Raw genomic sequence first — 20,646 nt, 5'->3', positions numbered from 1 at the left:
AGTTTCATAGCTTCGATTGGACCATTTTGATCAAATTCCAACAACCGATGCGTCGTCAACCTGGACCCACGTACAATCTTCCTGTTATCAGTAAGCCAATATCAGTTACCCACACACTCTTGCAAAGCACCCCTTCTATATCAGATAAGAAGTGCACCGAATTTATCAATACAAACTCGATGGGGCTGCAGTAGCTCGCTACTTACCGTGGACATTCTGCTGGGACGACAGCAATCCGACAGCCAACAATATCGCAATCCAGCGAGTAGCTCCACCGAAATTTTTCACCGTTTTTCCCGTCGATGTTCTGGACGTTGATCGCGACTGCAAACGACGCGAATTCTTCGGCCTGCAGGCCATCCTCTCATTCTCAGCAGTGGCCAAGAAGTGACGAGCTCATAGCGCACAGGATCTTCCCGCCCCAAGGACCTCCGGTCCAATCCGGTCGGTTCTGTTTAGGGAGGTCACTTTTCGTCGAGGCACAAAGCACAAAATAACACAAATTCTCACTCACTCACACTGGCGCACCGACCAAAGATTGTGGTCTTGGTGAAGACCTTTTTTTTCTTCTCTTCGCTTCTCTTCTAGAGTCCGTTCCGTGGGACTGCCCGGGGGATGGGAGGACACGGCGGGGTGTCTCAGCTCGTTAACGTGTCGAGCAGGTTGAGTTGAGGCTGGCTAGCTGGCTGTCTGACTTCGAGCTGTGTGTAGATCTGCAAAGTGTAAGCGGAGAAACGAAACACACAAACTATCAGTGCGACGAAAGATGAGAAAAGAATTGAGCGAGTATGAAAAAATGAAAACAGACTCTGTTTTTGGAGTTTTGAGCGATCGGGGAGGATGGAATCATAGTGGGATTTAATAAAAGTCGTGAGAAGCTTTTGAAAATAATAGGTAAATAAATTGGTAAAATGCTCAAGCCACCATATTTAAATACTGAACAATAATATTTTTGTACGTTTTTAAAATGTTATTTGCCGTCAAGAAAAGTGTAAAACACTAAAATAGTATTGAAAAGAATCGATATAAGTGCTGTAAAGTTGAAATTCAAATGGATAATATAAAGCCTGCTATTCTGTACCTTTTACCCTTTTTTGCGAATAACGGAGAAAGTAAAGTAGTTTTATAATGGAATCGTAAAAATTTACCTACAAAAATTGGATGAATCTACAAATTTATTCTATCTCGCAACCAGCATTTCCGACCAATGAAAAAAAATCTCATCTCAAATCCTGTAAGTTTTGAACTAAACTGATGATTTTATTATTCTCAAAAAAATTATAAAAGTAGAATTATATTACAGTTCGATTTTTGAACCGTTTTTGAATAAAATGAACACAAAATCTTAGAAATATATGTGCAACGTTCTAGTGAGTCGATTGAAAATTAAAAAAATATTTTCATTCTTCTCTATGTTTTTAAGAGCGAGTCCACGAACAGGGCATACCCCTTTGTATGGGACGTCGTTTGGACCTCACCAATCTGCCTGAAATTTTCAGGGGTTGTTTGTACATATAAAACTAGCATCTGGCCAAAATATGAGCACTCTAGGTCAACGGGAAGTGGGGCAAATCGGGACACAAAGTTTGAAGGTTCAAAAACGTCAAAAATCGTAAAAAGGCTGTAACTTGGGCAAAATTCAATTTAATTTAAAAATTCAAAATGCATCTGAAAGGGCTTAAAAAATGCAACAAAATGCAGGATAGAGCACCCCGATTGGTTAAATCTAAAGGGAGTTATTGACATTTTAGTGAAAAAATAGCACAATTTTCAAACTCAAATAAAAAAGTGTTCCATCCAGATATCAACTCGGTTCGACCTGCAGCTTGTAGGGGACATCTGGGACTACCATCTGAAACTGAGAACGCTTTGGGTAAGGCAGTTTAACATATTAAATAGATACTTTTACTTTTAGTGAATTTTTTGGATGTAAATTTTTGCTCGGGGGACCCCTTAGATCCTATTTTCTGATGATAATTTTATCATATTCGTGTTCCTGAGACAATTTCACAATAGAAACATGCATAAAAATGTTTATTTTCATCCATTTTAACCCTTTAAAAAATGAAAGTTAAAAAAAAATTGAGATGCTGCTTTTTTTCTGGTGTCATCTAGTATCCTTGGAAACGAACTTGAATTTCAATAAATGTGAATCGAAGATTTTTTTTAACTTTCATTTTTTAAAGGGTTAAAATGGATGAAAACAAACATTTTTATGCATGTTTCTATTGTGAAATTGTCTCAGAAACACGAATATGATAAAATTATCATCAGAAAATGGGATCTAAGGGGTCCCCCGAGCAAAAATTTACAACCAAAAAATTCACTAAAAGTAAAAGTGTCTATTTAATATGTTAAACTGCCTTACCCAAAGCGTTCTCAGTTTCAGATGGTAGTCCCAGATGTCCCCTACAAGCTGCAGGTCGAACCGAGTTGATATCTGGATGGAACACTTTTTTATTTGAGTTTGAAAATTGTGCTATTTTTTCACTAAAATGTCAATAACTCCCTTTAGATTTAACCAATCGGGGTGCTCTATCCTGCATTTTGTTGCATTTTTTAAGCCCTTTCAGATGCATTTTGAATTTTTAAATTAAATTGAATTTTGCCCAAGTTACAGCCTTTTTACGATTTTTGACGTTTTTGAACCTTCAAACTTTGTGTCCCGATTTGCCCCACTTCCCGTTGACCTAGAGTGCTCATATTTTGGCCAGATGCTAGTTTTATATGTACAAACAACCCCTGAAAATTTCAGGCAGATTGGTGAGGTCGATGCGAGATGGGTATGCTTTGCTCGTGGACTCGCTCTTAAATATTTATCATGAATCAGATGTGTATATTAGGGTGGGTACGGATTTTCAAAAGTTCTCAGATCAAGTTCTGGTGTGGTTCCCCTTGTAGGGCATACCGATAGGGACTCTCAGGCCAAATTTCAGCTCATTTGGTTGAAAACTGGCTTGTCTCAAGCGAGTTCAAGTTTACTTGGGATTTACCATGGGAAATTTTGAATTTTCGTTCATTCGCTCCTACAGGCCTGGGGGAAACATGTAGAAACTTCTAGGATGGCCAGAAATGAGCGGAATCGTCTGGAGAACAACTTTCCCTAAGAGACCAGGTCGATTCGTTCAACCCCCATCGAGCTCAACGGCAATACATCCGGGGTTTTCGGAACCAACGGTTTTCCCCAGAAAAGCAACAAATTTTCCTTAGCATGCTATGAATGCTTGATGAACACCGCGACGCCACATATCAAACAGCTACCACGTGATTGTAAAATTTGCACCATAACATTTTTTTTTTCTTATTTGGAGGTTTAGAATACAGCTAAATAGCATCAGGATCACCATAAATTTTAATTCTATGGTTCAAAAAGTAATAAAAAGTAATTTTTTATAGGCGATGCTAGTCCACGTGGTAGCTGTTTGACATGTGGCGTCGCGGTGTTCATCAAGCATTCATAGCATGCTAAGAAAAATTTGTTGCTTTTCTGGGGAAAACCGTTGGTTCCGAAAACCCCGGATGTATTGCCGTTGAGCTCGATGGGGGTTGAACGAATCGACCTGGTCTCTTAGGGAAAGTTGTTCTCCAGACGATTCCGCTCATTTCTGGCCATCCTAGAAGTTTCTACATGTTTCCCCCAGGCCTGTAGGAGCGAATGAACGAAAATTCAAAATTTCCAATAGTAAATCCCATGTAAACTTGAACTCGCTTGAGACAAGCCAGTTTTCAACCAAATGAGCTGAAATTTGGCCTGAGAGTCCCTATGGGTATGCCCTACAAGGGGAACCACACCAGAACTTGATCTGAGAACATTTGAAAATCCGTACCCACCCTAGTGTATATCAAAAAAAATCTCATTTACAGTATGTAAAAAAAGTATTTACACCCCTTGGGCACTATGCACATTTTGTGATGAAACATGTAAAAAATTTAAAGTTTGACAGGAACCTAGTACTACGTTTTGTTCAGAAACTCATGCCAAACATTTTGCTATAAAAAGCTCATGAAAAGATGATTTCTATAAAAAGTTATATAACAAATACTATTACGAAAATAAAAAAGGTGCAAAAAAAGTTTTGTACACCTTTCGAAAAATTAACATAAATAATGTTATTTGTTGACAAATCACCATAAATCCAGTCTCCCAACTCCAAATAGGCATCCTTGACTGATTAAAAAAAATAATTTGGATTGAATATAAAGTTTACTAACTACTTATTATAAAAGTTTATATAACTCTGGAAATTCTATATAAAACTTATCTAAACTTAATTTTACAAACTTTTATTTCAACTAAATGTCAATATATTACCATAGAATTGCTAAATAAACATTTTGGAGTGGGTATAACACCGTTTTGGGGGTATTTGTATCGATAGAATACAAATAGAATTTTTCGTTGGAATTTCGTACCAACCCGGAATTACGTCGTAGGAAAATCCGCCGGCATCCGAACCGGTCCACGATTCACAAGTCAACCTATGTGGAATCGGAAAGGGCATAAAATTTTCGATCTTTTGATACCCATACATCCAGGTTTTCTATAAAACCCACGTTTTTAAATACCTAAGCAAAAACGTTGTTATGGTTTCGTTTGAGTAACCTGCCAAAAATGTATGGAATTTCGTAATTTTTGTTCTCGTGGATCAAACTTACTTTTATTTATTATTTTACTAAAATTGGAATTCCATTGGAGAACTTTTCAAATCTATTGTGAACTCTTCAGAGAACATTGAACATATAACGCTTATTTATATTAAATTTTAAGACCACAGATCGGATAAACGTAAAAATTGTTGAAAGAATTCTAAATCAGGTTTTAAATTCGGTTTTTTTTGGTATGGTTAGCCATTTTTGAGGTAACAAATTGTTGTATGAAATGATTATTTTTTAAAGTTAACGAGTTTACAAATTGTTATAAAGAAAAACAAACTGTAAAAATGAGTCGAAATAGTAGTTTATGCAACAAGTTGCTAAAAGAAGAATTTTTCAGCACGAGTCGTACATTTATGCAATGAGTTTCATACAACTATTTTTTGCAATTCCGAAAACACCCTTAGAGTAGATTTTTTTAAGTCAAATGTTCAAGTCGATTAACCGTTTAAATAAAAAAAAATGTTGAAAAGTATTACTTTTCGAAACAAATGCTGAAAAGTACAACTTTTCAGAATCCATTTTAGTTCTGAAACTTAGAACTTTTCAGCGTTTATTTTGAAAAGTGTTATTATTTGATTCTGTTATTTTTGTTACAGAAAAATTGGCTTTTTCGTCGTTCAAGAATGACAAGAAAAGTAATTAGTTTCAAGACGGAATTGCAAAAAATAATAATTTGTAAAATTTAAAATATATGAAAGCAAAGTAATAAAAGCAAAAATAAGTCGTTTCCCAAAATTTTAATGCCAGATTAAATTTTCAAAAAGTTATGTCTGCATAGGAAACCCATGACTCATATGTTATTTTGAAAACTTACTCTAGAATTCAAATATACCAATTTCAATATGAAAAGGGAAAAATGTGTAACCCTAACGATTACAAAAAAAAGTTAAAAATATTTTTTGTTTTTAAAGTTGTTTTCCCTAATCCCTCGTCCATCAAGGTCGAAAAAAGGATATCAAAATCAAGTTTAACGTTCATAAATTTAAGGAATAAGTATCACAAAATGCTCAAGGCATGATAACACTTATGCTACCTCTACATAATTGCAAAATATCTAAGAATCCAAATATTTTTTTGTAAAGAATTAACGTTTTTTTCAGGTTTTGTCACTAACGAATGTAAAAGTTGTTTCAATGTAATTTTTTTTGCAGTTTTTTTTTTTTTGAAAGACAATTGAAGAAAAGGCTTGGTTTTAATTTGGAACAAAAAATGGGGAATATTTTGTAAAAATACTCAAGACTCGAGAAAATTTTTCTATCAGAATCATTTTCTATCAATTTTCTTTTTTTGATGAAATACTTTCAATTCAATTAGGATGGTACACATTTTTTTTATTTTTTTTCAAAATTTGGCCCAAAAATTAAGGGGCAAAAAAATATTTTTTTCAAAAAACTTCTTAATTTCAATGGAAATTTAAGACAATCAGCAATCAATTCAAAATGCATTTCGCTGAGTTTAGAATCACTTTTAGCATGTTTTAGTTGATTCAAAAAACTTTTGATTTTTTGAAAATTTTCGATGTATAAGTTTTTTTTTCGCCAACATTTTTGTTTTCGTCAAATCTTTTATTTTTTGAAAATTAAAACACTTTATCCATGTAAATACTGAAACTATGGCTTGTTATTTCAATATTTATATTTTTTATTTTTTTTTGTCGAAACTTTGAAAAATATTTGCATCAACCTTATCGAAATTAGAAAAGTTTACAAAAAACAGATATTCTAATGTATTTTTTATTAAAAAACTATTTCTAGACTGCTTTTTCGAAACCACTAATGCGTCATGGGTTTTCTATGTAAATATGACCTTTGAAAAAGCAAGCGAGATTAAAAATCGATAGTCTACTGATTTTAACTTTTTTTTTACTCCATTGCAATAAAAAGAGTGCAACTGGCAATGAACCTTCTGTGATCTTTTTATTTATCTTTATTGAAAAGTGATTCAATAAAAAATATATTTTTTTCCTTTTAATTTAAAAGAAACTGAGGAATAAAGGCAATTCACAAATTAGTTTTGGAATTTTGGAGATTTTCTAAATTGTTTGCAAAATCAAAGAAAAAATATTACCTTTTTTTTACTCAAGATGCTCTCATGTCGCTCACCCAGGATATTTTCTCAATCAAATTAGTATCCCGCTGTGCAGGCTGCCTAAAATACACTTAACATCATTTAGTTAAAACAAGCTCAAACATCACCAACACACACATCAAATCCAATATTTTGGACTTATTTCTTCTTCACCAAACTTTACTTTTCTTCCTCAAGTCGACAATTTTACTTTTGTTAGCCCTACCAAAATCCCGATCCTGTCGTCCTTCCTAATTCTCGGCAGTTATTAGGGACTCTTCCTGAATTTCGTCACGTCGAACTTTGTTTAGAAGAGCACTTGAACTCACTTCTTTGCTGCTTATTCCACAGACTCCGGGCTCCGTACCCGTATATTTATTACATTTCAATATTCATACACACGCGCGCGCCATCACATACATTGGTACGGCTTTCTCGATTCCATCACACAAACACCCTCACCCGGACAAAATCACTTCATTGTAGAAAATTTTCAAATTCTCTTCTCCTCTTCTCCGGGAGATTCGATTTCGATCGCGAACGCGCACCGCAACCCGCTCAAGTCACAATTTTTACTTAATTAATCGAGATTTGTTAGTGAATCTCATCGAAATAATCAGCAGCTTTTAGTTTCGAAACAAATTATTCACAACAAGCTGAAAACACTAGTCCTTTTTCAAAAATTATGAATGAAATTTCAATTTCACACACGCGGAGAGGAGTAAACGCACGAACACGTCCGTCTCGCAGCACGGCTCAAACACAACTTAGCGGAAAATCTTTTATTATTCTCTCACTCTGTGCTGTGCTTCTCGTTCGTTCAAGTCTCCCACAAACACAGTGCCACATATGGAGTGTGGCTGTGTGCGCTGTACAGTTATGTTTACCGGTAGTAGTAGGCTGGCTGACTGCGACTGGGGCGGTTTACGCGCGTGTTTTGTTTATGTACGTGACGAGCTCATTCAAGCAGGCCAGGCCAGCAGGTTTGGCTCGAGGAGTGAGGGCGGGCGGGTGGTTTTGGGTGGTGTGAGTGATGGGCCAGCTTCCCAGTGCGATGATGGAATGAATACAAAGGTGAGAGGAAGGTTAAGGTGAGTTGGGGTATCAGGTAGAAAAGGACGAATGGTATTGAATCATTACTGTCTGTGATAGAGAAGTGTTCAAAGTAATTCAAGAAGAAGTTTTCATAAAATTTAGAAAAGATCAAAAAGTTAGTTAAACACACAACACCCAAAGGGAAAATATATCTCAAAATCTGCAACATTGGATTTGCTGCAGAAAATGTCATATTTTATAACATTTTTTGCAGCAAGCCCGTAGATCATTTTTGCCCGCGTGTAAAAATTTCAGCGATCTGCAGTTCTCACCAACACATATAAAGCTGGCCCGTCCCCTAGCAACACTCCAAAGAGAAGCATATGTTGGTGCTCTTTCACTCACTTTTCATCAAGCGTCCATGGCGCGGTAGTAGCGTGTCGGTTCAATAACCAAGAAGTTGGTGGTTCAATCCTCGTTCTGCTAAGTGTTTTTTTTTGTGAAATACAACCAAAAAGCCGTCGGTAATGTCGATAATTGTCGGTAACGGGCAAAAATGTCATACTCCTATATAGCAAAAAATGCATGAGGACAGATTTCATGCAGATTCTGATATACTTTCATGCCGCCATGCATCACAATCATGCGACTGCCAGTTGGGTGTAGTCCGAGAGAATGATGGTCTCGAGTCGAGAGAATAGTGGTACCATTCACGGACGCAGAGAACACAGCTCGAGATGGGCGATAGAACTATTCTCTCGAGGTTCATTTGCAAAAAAAAAGTTCATCCGTCAAACAAAAAACCAAAAGTGTCGACAACGGGAATCGAACCAGAGACCTTTGACAAACCAATCCAATGACCTAGCTGCCTCGGCCACCACAGCTTGGTGACCATGGAGAAGTCAGAAGTCGATGTATGACACTTGTTGGAGATTTATTGATTCAACTAACGAATGAACTCATTTGTTATGATGGTGTGAGTTGGTACCATTATTCTATCGATTTTGGCACTGAGCCCTCAATAAATTTTGAGAGAACGATTCTGAATTTTGGGTGTAGGATTTCAATTTGTTTTTAGAATATTTTGCAACAGGTAAGGTTTTTCTTAAGGTTATTATTTTTGAAACATGTACTGGGGTAGGTTACACAAAGTTCATGCACTATTTTGGAAAAAAGTTTTTTCAATAGTGTTTAGAAAAATAGTTACTTTAAAAAATCTTAGTTTAAATTCCGGGGTGACTGTGACATTCATAGTTCTTCTTGTTAAAATCATATTCAAGATGTTCAAACTTTATTTGTACGTTAAATGTACTATCACCAAACTAGCTGATATAGTTTTTAAGGCAAAAAATCAATGTTTATATTTAGTTAACTAAGTTATGTTTTTTTTTAACAAAATACATATAAATTTTAGGTTAAATTGTTAAAAAGTCGAAATTTTGCCTGAAATTTGTTAAAAATAGTTTTGTTTATAAAATTATCGATTTATATTGCATTTTATACTGAATTCGAAGCACGAATCACAAGTTTTCACCTTTAACTTGAAATGTGTTCAGCTGAAGTTGCCTAAAGAATTTCTAGAGTTTTATAAACTTTTATACTAAGCAGTTAGTAAACTTTATATTCAATCAAAATTATTTTTTTGATTAGTCAAGGATGCCTATTTGGAGTTGGGAGACTGGATTCATGGTGATTTGTCAACAAACAACTTTATTTTTGTAAATTTTTCGAAAGGTGTACAAACTTTTTTTGCACCTTTTTTTTATTTTTGTAATAGTATTTGTTATATAACTTTTTATAGAAATTTTGAGTATTTTATAGCAAAATGTTTGGCATGAGTTTCTGAACAAAACGTAGTACTAGGTTTCTGTCAAACTTTAAATTACTTACATATTTCATCACAAAATGTGCATTGTGCCCAAGGGGTGTAAATACTTTTTTTACATACTGTTTATTAGTCTGTGTTTTTACTTTTTCATAATTATTTTTAGTTTTTTAAATAATTTTACCAAAAATAAAAAAAGGATAAAAAATTGAACAATATTTTTGATAATTCAAAGAAATTTTGAAATTTTTTGGCTGTTACATAGTTACACATAAATTTATACTACCTTAAGAAGGGGTTCTACAAAATTGTTAGGTAAATGTACAAAATATATATTTTGAGTCGAAATTTTTAATATTCAAGCTACATTGCAAATGTTGTCATATATTAAGAAGTTGTGATAGTTTGTTTTCTGAGTTATATTTAAAACTTAACCAGCTCCTCAAAATTGCATGGAGATTTGTATGGATGAATGTGCAATAATAATAACATAATGAATAAAAAAATACAAAAACTAATCTACTAAGATTCAATATATCATACATAATTTGAATTTATGATTGTTTAGTTTTTAGATTAAGCAAATCTAAGTATTTACAGGGTTTACAGCGTATTACCGGGTATGAATCGGTAATCCACGTAAAATGTCATGCTTTTTGGATAAATTTCTTGGAATAGGTAAGAGTTTTTTTTTAAATATATTTTGCTGCGATTCTTTGCCACGTAGAGTTGATGCTAATTTAGACGTTATTTTTACCGTGTTATAATCAAACAACATTCATGCTGACATCACCTTAAAAATGTGGAGTTGTGTAATGTTGTAAACAAATTAAAAAATTAAAAATAAGATTTTGAAAAAAGGTGAAACATTACTTTTGTTCATGTTTTAAGAATAATCTTTTACAGATCACGTTGAAATTTCGGAATAGTTTGCAAAAGTCCCCTGTTTTTGATATAGAGCATGAAAAAGAAGTTCAAATGAATTCTTTAAAGCATTTTTGAAATTAATGATTTGTAAATTGAACGAGATCGATCGACAGAAAAACGACTTTTTGTTAAATTATGGCGCATAGGAGGATATTTGGAAAACTTCATTTGGAAAAATATAAAAAAAAATTGTTTTAAAATACTTATTTGATTTCAACACAGTTAATTAGAAAAAAAAATCGAATTGTAATTTTCTCAGGAATAATTTATTGAGACGTTCACAATCTTTATTTTCAGGGTTTCCCTTACTATGTAAATAAAAAACTAAAATTAACCTAGATTTGCTCTTATTTGGTACCAATTTCACGTTTAGGTGAAGACGTCCCTTAATCTTCCAAATGCGTTTCCATAACGCACGAAACGCTCTCCATAACTTCCGTAACGCAACGCTGTCAAACTGACAGCACATAATGCGCGCCCTCTGACATTTCTTTGTTTTGATCAGCTGACGGACCATTCATCCACGAAGCTGAGGCCTGCATGTCTGTTTTTGTTTCGTACCCCTCCCCTCATGACCGCCATCCTTCGGTCGCGTGTAGAGATAGGCGCATTTACATCAAAACAAACACCCCCAATCGATGGTGTCAGGGGGTTGAGGAGGTGGTTGGGTGGTGGAAGGTGGATTGAGCTGTGTATCGTCATTTTCGTTTGGTGCAGCAAAAAACGCCCATCATTCGTTCGTGTTCCATCGCCACTGGAGGGTTGGTAGTTGGAAAATGTAACTTTTATAAGTATTTCTTATCAGTAACCCGTATAAATTTGTGCTTTTTAGTTACACAGTGGTGCAGTTTTACTTCCAAAGTGGTGAAAACAGCAAATTGAAGGCGTAATACAGGAAAGAGGATTGGTTAAACATGACACAAAATATGTTTCCCCATTTTGTTGATTTTTTGTAAAATTATAACATGTAAGTACGAAGAAATCCTTGGTTAATCAGTTATTTAGAAACATTTCATAGTTTTGAGCTCATCAACACAGAAAAACTCTTAGAATAAGCATCTCAAAAAGATATCCAAGGTCAGCAGCGTGTAAAACTTGCTGCGTATCGATTGGTTTTTATTGATTTTTCGCCCGCCCGCAAAACCAAATTTACAGGCACCCAGGGGCAGGCAGGTAGGCAGGCAAGCAGCTGGGGCAGACAGAAACTATCACTCTTCTTTTGTGTTGGCTCCTTGAGTGCGCTATCAGCAGCAGTGCTGTATCCCAGTCAAATCAACCCGAATTCTGAAACGGAATCTAATTAGAATCGTATACAAATTTTGTTTCAAACGCAACAACCGGTTCGAACACGGAACCGGTTGTTGCGTTTGAAACGGAATTTGTATACGATTCTAATTAGATTCCGTTTCAGAATTCGGATTGAGTTAACTGGGATACTGCGCGCCACAATGGCACCCAGTGGTGCCAGATGGTGGGAATTTTCTACAGACTTTGTTTTTTTTTAATATTACCTTTAAAAAACATTTGAAAAAAGAAATTGAGGAACATATTTTTTAGGTATTCAAAAGCAAGAGATAAACTGTATCTTTGACCTATGAAATGATATTTTATTATCAAAAATGAATGATTTCAAGCTGCTTCAAGTTTATTTTTATTTTTTTATTTTTCAATTCAGGATTGTAATGTTTTTGCAGTTCACTAAATAATTCCGCCAGTTTCATTTTGGAACTGAAAAACACAATTCTGGAGTTCTTTTTAAAGGTTCTATCAAGTATTATTTTTCATATTTTTATAGGACTTATTTAAAAAAAACTCTATAATTTGTCTTATCATCCAGAAGTTACTAACATGATGTGTATTTGTATTTTATTTATCAGGTAGTTTTAGGGATGACCATAGAAATTTTCGTAAAATTTCAACTTATAAAATTTCATATGTGCCTTGGTTTTGAAATTTAAACATAAAAAATGCATCAATTTGAACTCAGCGATGCAGCCTCAATTATCCGAAGTTTCGATTTTCCAAAGTTCGATTATCCGAATGTTTGTATAGAACTTGGAATAATCGAATATTTTTAATTTTAATTTTAAGTACGGTAACCGCATTTAAACAAATTTGAATCTTTACCAATTGCATTTTTTTTCTCAATATTTCATCACCGCCGTTTTGGACGCCATCTTGATTCTTGAATTAAACATTCTAACTCACTTTAAAAATTCTAAACCACTTTTGAGTGAAGGACCATACTTGAGCTCGATTCGATTATCCGAAGTGTTTTTTTCCAAGACCATTGGATTGTAGTAAAATTTTCAAAGTTTTTGGATTAAATTTGGGTTATTATTACAAATAAAATCGATTGAAATTTCGAGAGCTTGTAAACAATTCAAAAATAATTTAATGACATGTAATGTCACATGACATGTGACCTTATTGAGAAATTTGTGTGGCCTCGGCTTTTTTTGAGAAAAAAAAAATTATCTCAATTTTTTAACAAGATACAGTTAAGATAAGCTTATCAGATATCTTTTATATCAAGAGAATATCACAAAAGTAACTCAGTATATAATTTTTTTTTGTTTTTTTTTTTTAAAGGCTGAATTTCGCACTTCGCAGCATACATGCTAGGAATATTCACCTACCTTACTGGAGTAAGGTTAGGCTCGATTTGCCTTATGCTATTTTTGCATCTTTACAATTATTTTACAATTTACATCAATCTACTTTTACATATGCCTAAATATTCGGTGATTTGTTGGCTGGTGAGCGGCGGTCGATAGCGGTGGGTGGCGGGCGGTGGGCGGTGGCGGCTTGGCGGCGGTGGGTGGCGGAAACGAAATAAGCAGATGAATGCAATGTATGCATTAGTTTTGATTAAATCACAGGTTTTGCGAAAAGTTTAGCAGGGTACCAACTGACACCCCCAGTGAGATTGAGCATCTCTTTTAAGGGGGTGTTGGAAGTTTTGTTGACACTACTTGCTTATCATCGGTGGCAATGTGATATCTCACTAAGCATTTATTTTGTTGCATGGTTGCTTTCTGGGCAAGGTGGATCGGATTTGAGGAGTAACCGGGGAGTGGGATTTGGCATTAGATGAGGAAACTGGAGAGACGACTTCTAATGAGGACTTTCACTTCGCCTTTGAATTTCTGAAAATTTCGTTCAGATTTCAGGTTGGCAGGAAGTGCATTATGCGCTTTTTTTGCTTGGTATGCAAATGTTGTTTTTCCAGCTTCAGTTCTAGGCCGTTTGAGGACTAGATTTCCTTTGCTTCTTAATGTGTATTTGTGGTTGACTTTCTCGAGCGATTGATTGTGGTGGGCTTTTGGCTTGAACAGCATGTTGTGCACTTGGAGAAGACTCTGCAGGTGACTTAGTGCCAGGACAGGAAGAATTGATGGAGGAGCATCATTGAAGAGTTCAAGTGTTGCATGGAGCCTGGGTTTCCGGAAAACAGCCTTCAAGCAACGATTTTGTGTAGATTGCAGCGGTTTTAGAGCGGTCTTGGCAGCATTTCCCCAAATCGACACCAGATATTGCAGCTTCGACTGGACGAACGCGTGGTACATGTCAACCAATTGCTTTGTTGGGACGTACTTTGACACCTTCCATAGAAGACCACACGTAGAGCTGAGGCTTCTCTGCAGGCATTTGATGTGAGGGGTCCATTTCAGATGTCTATCGAAGATGAGGCCGAGATATTTGAATGTTTCAGCTTCCTCGATCCTTGTGCTGTTCACGATCAGCTCTCTGTAGGGGTCTAACGTCCGGTGAGGGGTATGGAACAGCATAAAGTTGGTTTTTGACAAGTTTAAGGACAACACGTTCTCAGCGAAGTATCCAAGCAGTTTGTTCAAATCTTCCGTCATTTTTTCAACGATGGAGTCAGCTTCAATACCGACATATGATAGAGAGGTGTCGTCGGCAAACAAGCGAGGCTTCCCATGGAGTTTCAGCTTGTATAAATCGTTGATGTAAACCAGAAAGAGAAGCGGCCCCAGATTACTCCCTTGGGGTACCCCGACTGACATCCCTCGGACATCGCTGCATGCTCCATTCGTTACGACGTACTGTTTCCGGTCAGTTAGGTAGTCCTTGATCAGGTCGTTTGATTTCCCCCGAACACCATGGCAGTCCAACTTCTTGAGCAGCACGTCATGGTCGATGGTATCGAACGCTTTACGGAGGTCCAGGAAACAGACACCCACGATTTTGCGTTCATCGAAGGCCTCGTAGATCTCGTCCACGAGCTCGATAGCTGCTGTTAAGGTGCTGGATCCTGTCCGGAACCCGTACTGATGCGTGTATAACAACTTCTTTTTGAGAAGGTAATCCGTTATACGTCCCACGAGGAGTTGTTCCAGGATCTTGCTGAGCACCGAGAGTACCGATATCGGCCTGTAGTTGTTGACGTCGGTTTTGCTTCCGGCCTTGTGAATCGGGATAACTCGAGCTGTCTTCAGGCTAGGTGGAAATATGCCAGTCTTGATACAGTCATTGAACACGTCTCGTAGTAGTTGTGAAAACGCTTGGTGATGCGTTTTAATCAGCATTGCTGATAAACCGTCAGGTCCGCAGCTCTTGTTGGTGTCGAGCTCGTTGATTTTGATTACGACCTCACCAGCAGTTGTAGGTCTCAGGAAGATGGAGTCCGGCTTTGGTCTCAGAGTGCCGAACTTGTTGATTTCTCTTCTGCTGCTTATAGTCGAGGCAAGCTGGGGTCCGATTGTGCTGAAGAATTTGTTGAACGCGTTTGCGACAGATGGTCCATCTGCCGTCAGCTGTCCGTCAATCTGAAGTGTGATGTCATCTTTACCTTCCTGCTTCCTACCGATGAGTTGGTTGATGTTGCGCCAGGTTTCTTTTTGCGTTCCGTTGGAGAAAAGCTTCTCGTAATACTGCTTCTTTGCAATTTCTTTTGCTTTTCGAAGTTTTTTTGAGATATGGGCAAGCAGCTCCTTTTGGTGAGTATCATGTGGTCGTTTCCGACTACCAGCCGGGACGTTCTCTTTGATCTTGAGCAGCTTCTACAGATCAAAGATCATCCATGGGCAGTCCCCCTTTATTCTGGCTCGACATTCGACTCGTCTAGTGTTCTGCTCTTTAAGACTGTTGTAGATCGTTTGTGTGTACTCTAGGCGTTCATTTGGCGTTCCTGCTTGCATGTTGGTCAGTGCAACCCCGAAGTCCTCGTTCAGCTTCGCGTGGTTAACAATGTTTTTCCAAAGAATCTTTTGCTGAGTTTTGGACTGGAGATTGAACGATGATAACACGATAGAGTGGTCGCTGATGTCAGTGAAGATCGTTTCATTAATCACCCTGGGCTGGAGAGACTCCGAGCAAACAACGTGGTCCAAGATGTTTCCACTGACTGGTCTTGTCGGAATTGTGTTGGTTACTGAGAAGTTATAACAATTCAGTAAGTTAACGTAAGTCTAGGTTTCTCCTGACTCTATCCGGTTAGCAGGAATATTTACGTCACCAACTAAAACCTTTTGGACATTTCCATCGACAAGCCAGGACTCCAACTTTTGAAGAAAGACAGTTGTACTATAGGACGGTGGTCGATATCGAATATCGAACGACTCCCCACTGAGCTTCAAACGCAGGTACAGGTGATGAAATCCGTTGTCCTTCTCGTTCAGCAACTCCTCGTAGACCAAAGTATCTCTTACGTAGACAGCAAAACCTCCCCCTAGTGAGCCGTTTCAGCACGAAAAAACACCTTTGAATCCATCAAGAGCACAGCATCCGGTAATCCCATCGGTGAGCCATGTTTCCCCCAGTACCAGGACGTCGATTTTTCCCACATACAAAGCCAGAATCTCTCGAATTCGGTCGAATTTTTCTGGATTTCGTACGCTCCTGACGTTGAGTTGAAGTATTTTTAAGTTAGAACTACTAGTTTTGCAAATATTTTTGTGTTTAAAATACATTGAAAAAAGAAAATTCTTAACAAATCAGTTTACAATAAAGTTTCCATCAGTTCCAGTTCGTTTTCTTCGACGACCATAATTATATAACATTTTTGTGATTCTTAACTATTAATGGTTGATCCATATGTTATTATCTTTCAGTGAGAGATCTCAATTTCGCTCGAGAAGTGTATTTACTTATTTGAGCATATTTTATCGTTTAAGAACAATGATCAGATATTTTTTGGAATTTATTATTTTTTGAAAGCGTTTATTATTTGGGTGTAATAAATTGTGACCAACTTCAACGTGGTTTTTTTGTAGTAAATTGATAAATTTTCCAGCAAAATATTTTTTTTGTTTTTTTAAGGTTATCAAAAAACCCCTTAAAATTTCGATTGACACTCGATTTGCGCGGACGATTGTTGATTTTATACAGAAATGTATGTATAATGTTTTTTTGTGAGTGCTTGTTTCTCGATACTTGAAATTAAAATCAGTGATTTGGAAACCAAGTTTTGCTGGTAAATTTCAGTTTCGGATTTTGTTTAAAGATTTCATATTTACTAACGATTGTAAAGGGTTAAAATTAATATACACATTCAAATGGATCAATTTTGACTTTTTGCCTTCACAACTTCATTTTTTTTATACCAAATTGGGCTATACGCCTACGAAGATTGGAATTGGATGGATACAGTGCTTGCTGACTGGATTTCGTCATGTATATGTGATAGTTGTCTACCTCAGATTGCTTAGAAATAATGATAATGATGATTAAATCGTTGAAAAATTAACTTCCCCTTTATTTGGCTTGGGCTGCTCGAGTTTTCATCCAATCGAGCTTATATTCCAGATTTAGGCTTAGTTCGCCCATACACTTCGATCCTATAATGGAAGGCAAAGGAACAAATTTGAACCAGCTTAATATAATAGGTTACTTAAGACACACATTAAATAATTTCGCGATATTTGTCACAAATTGGAACCAATCTTGTTCTCAAAATGATTATTGTTATCTTTCAGCCATTTCTCCAACTCCGTACGCCCCCGCTGATATGACTTCCACTGCAGTTGTGGCACCATCGAGCGCTTACCAATTATCACCACTAGAAGCATTCACACTTATAACCCTACGATTTAATTATCTTCCGATTCGTCATCTGAACTAAGAGCGCAATCGGTCTTATCTGTGCACAAACAGTGTTTTATATAGGATTTATCCCCAGAAAAGCTGTAGTATCACGAAGCGAGCTTTTAAATCGAGTGTTGTGAGAATCTCCCTGAATCTCCCTTTATCCAAGAAGCCACACCAAGATGGAGATCTCCCGGGAAGACTGGATCGACCGAGCCCAAGAAAACATGAAAAAGTTCCTGAACCGAGGCGGCAGCTGTCGGGGAGATGAACCCCAGCTGCTGCAGGGGACCAGCCTGGAGAACACACTCGGTTATGGCCTGTCCCTAACGATGAAGGACCCGAACCAGTGGACAGACGAAGAGCTACAGCTCGAGTACATGGAACAGTTGTGCTTTTACGATGAGGAATCGAAGAAAGTGATTGACAAGCTGGTACAGCAGATGTACAGCGGAATTCACGCAAGTGTGCCGTGCAGGTTGACGATCGTTCCGATCGAGCTGTTTGCCGAGGGAAAGCTGTACGAGGTGCCGCTGTTTCGGTTCCAGTTTCAGCAATCGACGGAAACGGCTCCCAAGTATATCGATTCTATTGGACGGGTGTATCAGGACTTTGAGGATTTCCTGAAGAACAACAAGTATCCCTCGGCCGAGATGATGTACCCGAAGGAGGGTAAGCTGGTGCCGACCAATTTGAAGAACGTGGAGTATGACATCGGGAAGACGCCCGCTTGGAAGAACTACTACTTTAAGGCGTTGGACATCGCTACCGGAATCATCGGTAAGATTCGGTACTGTTTCGTTAGAGTCACGTGGTCTTGAACTGCTGTCACCTTGTTGTAGGAATCGCCGGGGCAACGGGTGCGATCTTTCTGTCCGGTGGTATCGCTACGCCGTTCATAGCGGCCAGCGTGGGGTCGGCGATCTACGCGACGGGACGGTCTATCGACGTGCTACGGGATAAGAGTGCTCACCAGGAGTCGCTGAATCCGCTGTGTGATTCGGAGTCACGGACGGCGTGGCTTAGCCTGACGGCGCATGTGCTCACGTTCGGAACGATGCCGCACATCTCGGCCCTCTCGGGGGTTGCTTCCACGAGCCATAGTATCGCGACCGGGTTCAAGGTGTGCAACTTTATCAATGAAACTGGTGAGTTGGAGGTTGCCTTTGTTAGCTTGGCTAGGCCCATTCTTCTCGAGTTTACCACAGTGATGATTCGTTGGAATCAATAAACTTGCTCTTTTAGGTAACATTATCAGCGATCTGGTAATATGCGACACCCTGTCGGCGATGCATTCCAACTTTTACAACGCAAGTATCGAGACGAGGTTGGCCCACGCTGCTTCCATCTGCTTCTGGACCAAAACGGTTATCAGCATCCGACAGGCGGAACTGATGATGAAGAACAACGCAATCGTGGCGCTCAAGTTGTTTGGATTCGAGGACCATTTCTGCGAGTACTTTAACAACGACTCGCGCGCAATCGACATCGGGCTGCGGATCGTGAAGCACTCGCTGCAGAGCAACGTGGTCATCGCGTCGGATCGAACCGACACCAAGGCGATCACGATCGACGGGCTGAAGTTCTGTATCGAAACGTTGCTCAGGTTGGAACCGGAAGAGGTGGAGAGGTTGTTCGACATTTTGCAGGCCGTTTCCAGCGAAGAAGATCGACAGGCGTTCAACGAGTTGAGACTGCTGTGCGACAGTGACGTCGATCTAGTTCGGCTGATCGCGGCCGAAGCCGAACGGGAACAACTTCCGGCCAGCGAACTGACCGAGATGTTGCTCAAGGTGTACGGTACGATGAAGGTTCAGGACCAGTTTAAAATGAGCCTCAACCAAACGGACGGACTGTGCGTCGGCAATGGGCTCAAGCTGAGCATCAAAACGGCGTTCATCATTTTCGCTTCCAAGGAGGAACACCAGGGCGTAGCGCCGCTGATAGATGCTGTACTAGAGCTTCCACCGGAGCAGTGCGAAGCACTGACCAAGATAATCAAAACGAAACCAGAATACATATCAATTTTTAAGCTGAAATCCAGCGACGACAGCAACAGTAGAGAGGACATTAGCAGCAGAGTTAGAAACGAAATTTCGAAGGCCTTAACAGAAGAACATTAAGTTTTTAAATTTTTCTCGATTATTAAATGGTAGCGAAGAATTTAAAGAAAAACGCAGGACAAGAGTGAAATCTAGCCAAATTTTTTAGGGAAGCGTAGTGAAACTATAGACACAAGCATAGCAATGAAAAGATTTTAATGCACCGCGAGCCAGTTTTTTAGGGCGGGAGAAACTCCCACATAAACACGCACATACGAATAATTTGTGTATCAGTAGTGACAACAAAAAAACAACAATGTAAACGAAACAACAAACATGTACTAGAAACAACAAAACATTTTGTAAAACAATTCAAGTGATGACGCTTTAACGTTTTAAACTAACAAAAAAGTAACAAAGAAAAAAAACTACAAAAAAAAACATCAAGAGACTAACCTGCACCTGTTTAGATGAACTTAGAGTAACAAATCCAACACCAAAAAAAAAACTAAACAACTAGTAGATCACGTCGTTAGTGGAAAGATTAGCTTGTAGTGACGATGCTCATTGATTGATGTTAGAGAGAAAAGAAACAAAACAAAAAAACAACCAGAACAGAAAGAAGCTTGCTAACGGCGAACAAACCAACAAACAAACCAAACAGATCAAACCAAACAAATTCGGCAACAGAGAGCAGACATAAAAAAACAAAAAAAAAAAACTTGTTACAAATTTATTTTACATATTTATACGATGCAAAGAGAAGAGACACTCTGTTACGAATGATTTATTTTTGACAAATATATATCTGAAACTATACTGTTGGACGGCACCAAGCTCTGGCAATAAGGAAAGCTTTTAGAGTTTGTTTTTTACGCTGGAAAGAAATGCCTTTTTATGTCCATGCATTGCGAATTTACTTTTCCCGTGTTCAAGAGGTCATTTTGAGCAACTTTTGTTCCACGAATAACTTGATTTCACTTGTTTTATATTTTTCCTTTTCATTTTTAAGTATTTTAATTTGCATTTATCTGGATTAGTTTA

General features: G+C 37.7%; 2 protein-coding genes across 5 annotated transcripts in view; one reads left to right on the top strand and one right to left on the bottom strand.

Moving 5' to 3' along the window:
* LOC120412717 (low-density lipoprotein receptor-related protein 6) overlaps positions 1 to 7,489 on the bottom strand; it is a 95,263-nt gene extending 87,774 nt beyond the window's left edge. The window contains exons 1-2 of the mRNA XM_039573301.2: positions 6,724 to 7,489; positions 207 to 713 (exon numbers count right to left, since the gene is read on the bottom strand). Of these exons, the coding sequence (XP_039429235.1) occupies positions 207 to 360 (154 nt within the window). The 5' untranslated portion in view covers positions 361 to 713; positions 6,724 to 7,489. The remainder of the gene's footprint in view (positions 1 to 206; positions 714 to 6,723) is intronic.
* Positions 7,490 to 11,111: 3,622 nt separating this feature from the next.
* Positions 11,112 to 20,456, top strand: LOC120412741 (uncharacterized). Of its 4 annotated transcripts, none has more exons than XM_039573330.2 (5): positions 11,112 to 11,271; positions 11,343 to 11,477; positions 17,452 to 18,340; positions 18,403 to 18,708; positions 18,806 to 20,456. In XM_039573330.2, exons 3-5 carry the CDS (start codon positions 17,743 to 17,745, stop codon positions 19,681 to 19,683), a joined length of 1,782 nt encoding a protein of 593 aa, XP_039429264.1. In that variant the 5' UTR covers positions 11,112 to 11,271; positions 11,343 to 11,477; positions 17,452 to 17,742; the 3' UTR covers positions 19,684 to 20,456. The 4 variants fall into 4 exon arrangements, with proteins under 4 accessions (XP_039429264.1, XP_039429266.1, XP_039429265.1 ...); XM_039573332.2 differs by having other exon boundaries at positions 11,113 to 11,275; XM_039573331.2 differs by having other exon boundaries at positions 11,113 to 11,288.
* Positions 20,457 to 20,646: the final 190 nt, after the last annotated feature.

Source organism: Culex pipiens, chromosome 2 (assembly GCF_016801865.2).
Source record: "Culex pipiens pallens isolate TS chromosome 2, TS_CPP_V2, whole genome shotgun sequence".
In the NCBI taxonomy this organism is placed as follows: domain Eukaryota; kingdom Metazoa; phylum Arthropoda; class Insecta; order Diptera; family Culicidae; genus Culex; species Culex pipiens.
This window is presented reverse-complemented; position numbering and strand designations above follow the sequence as displayed.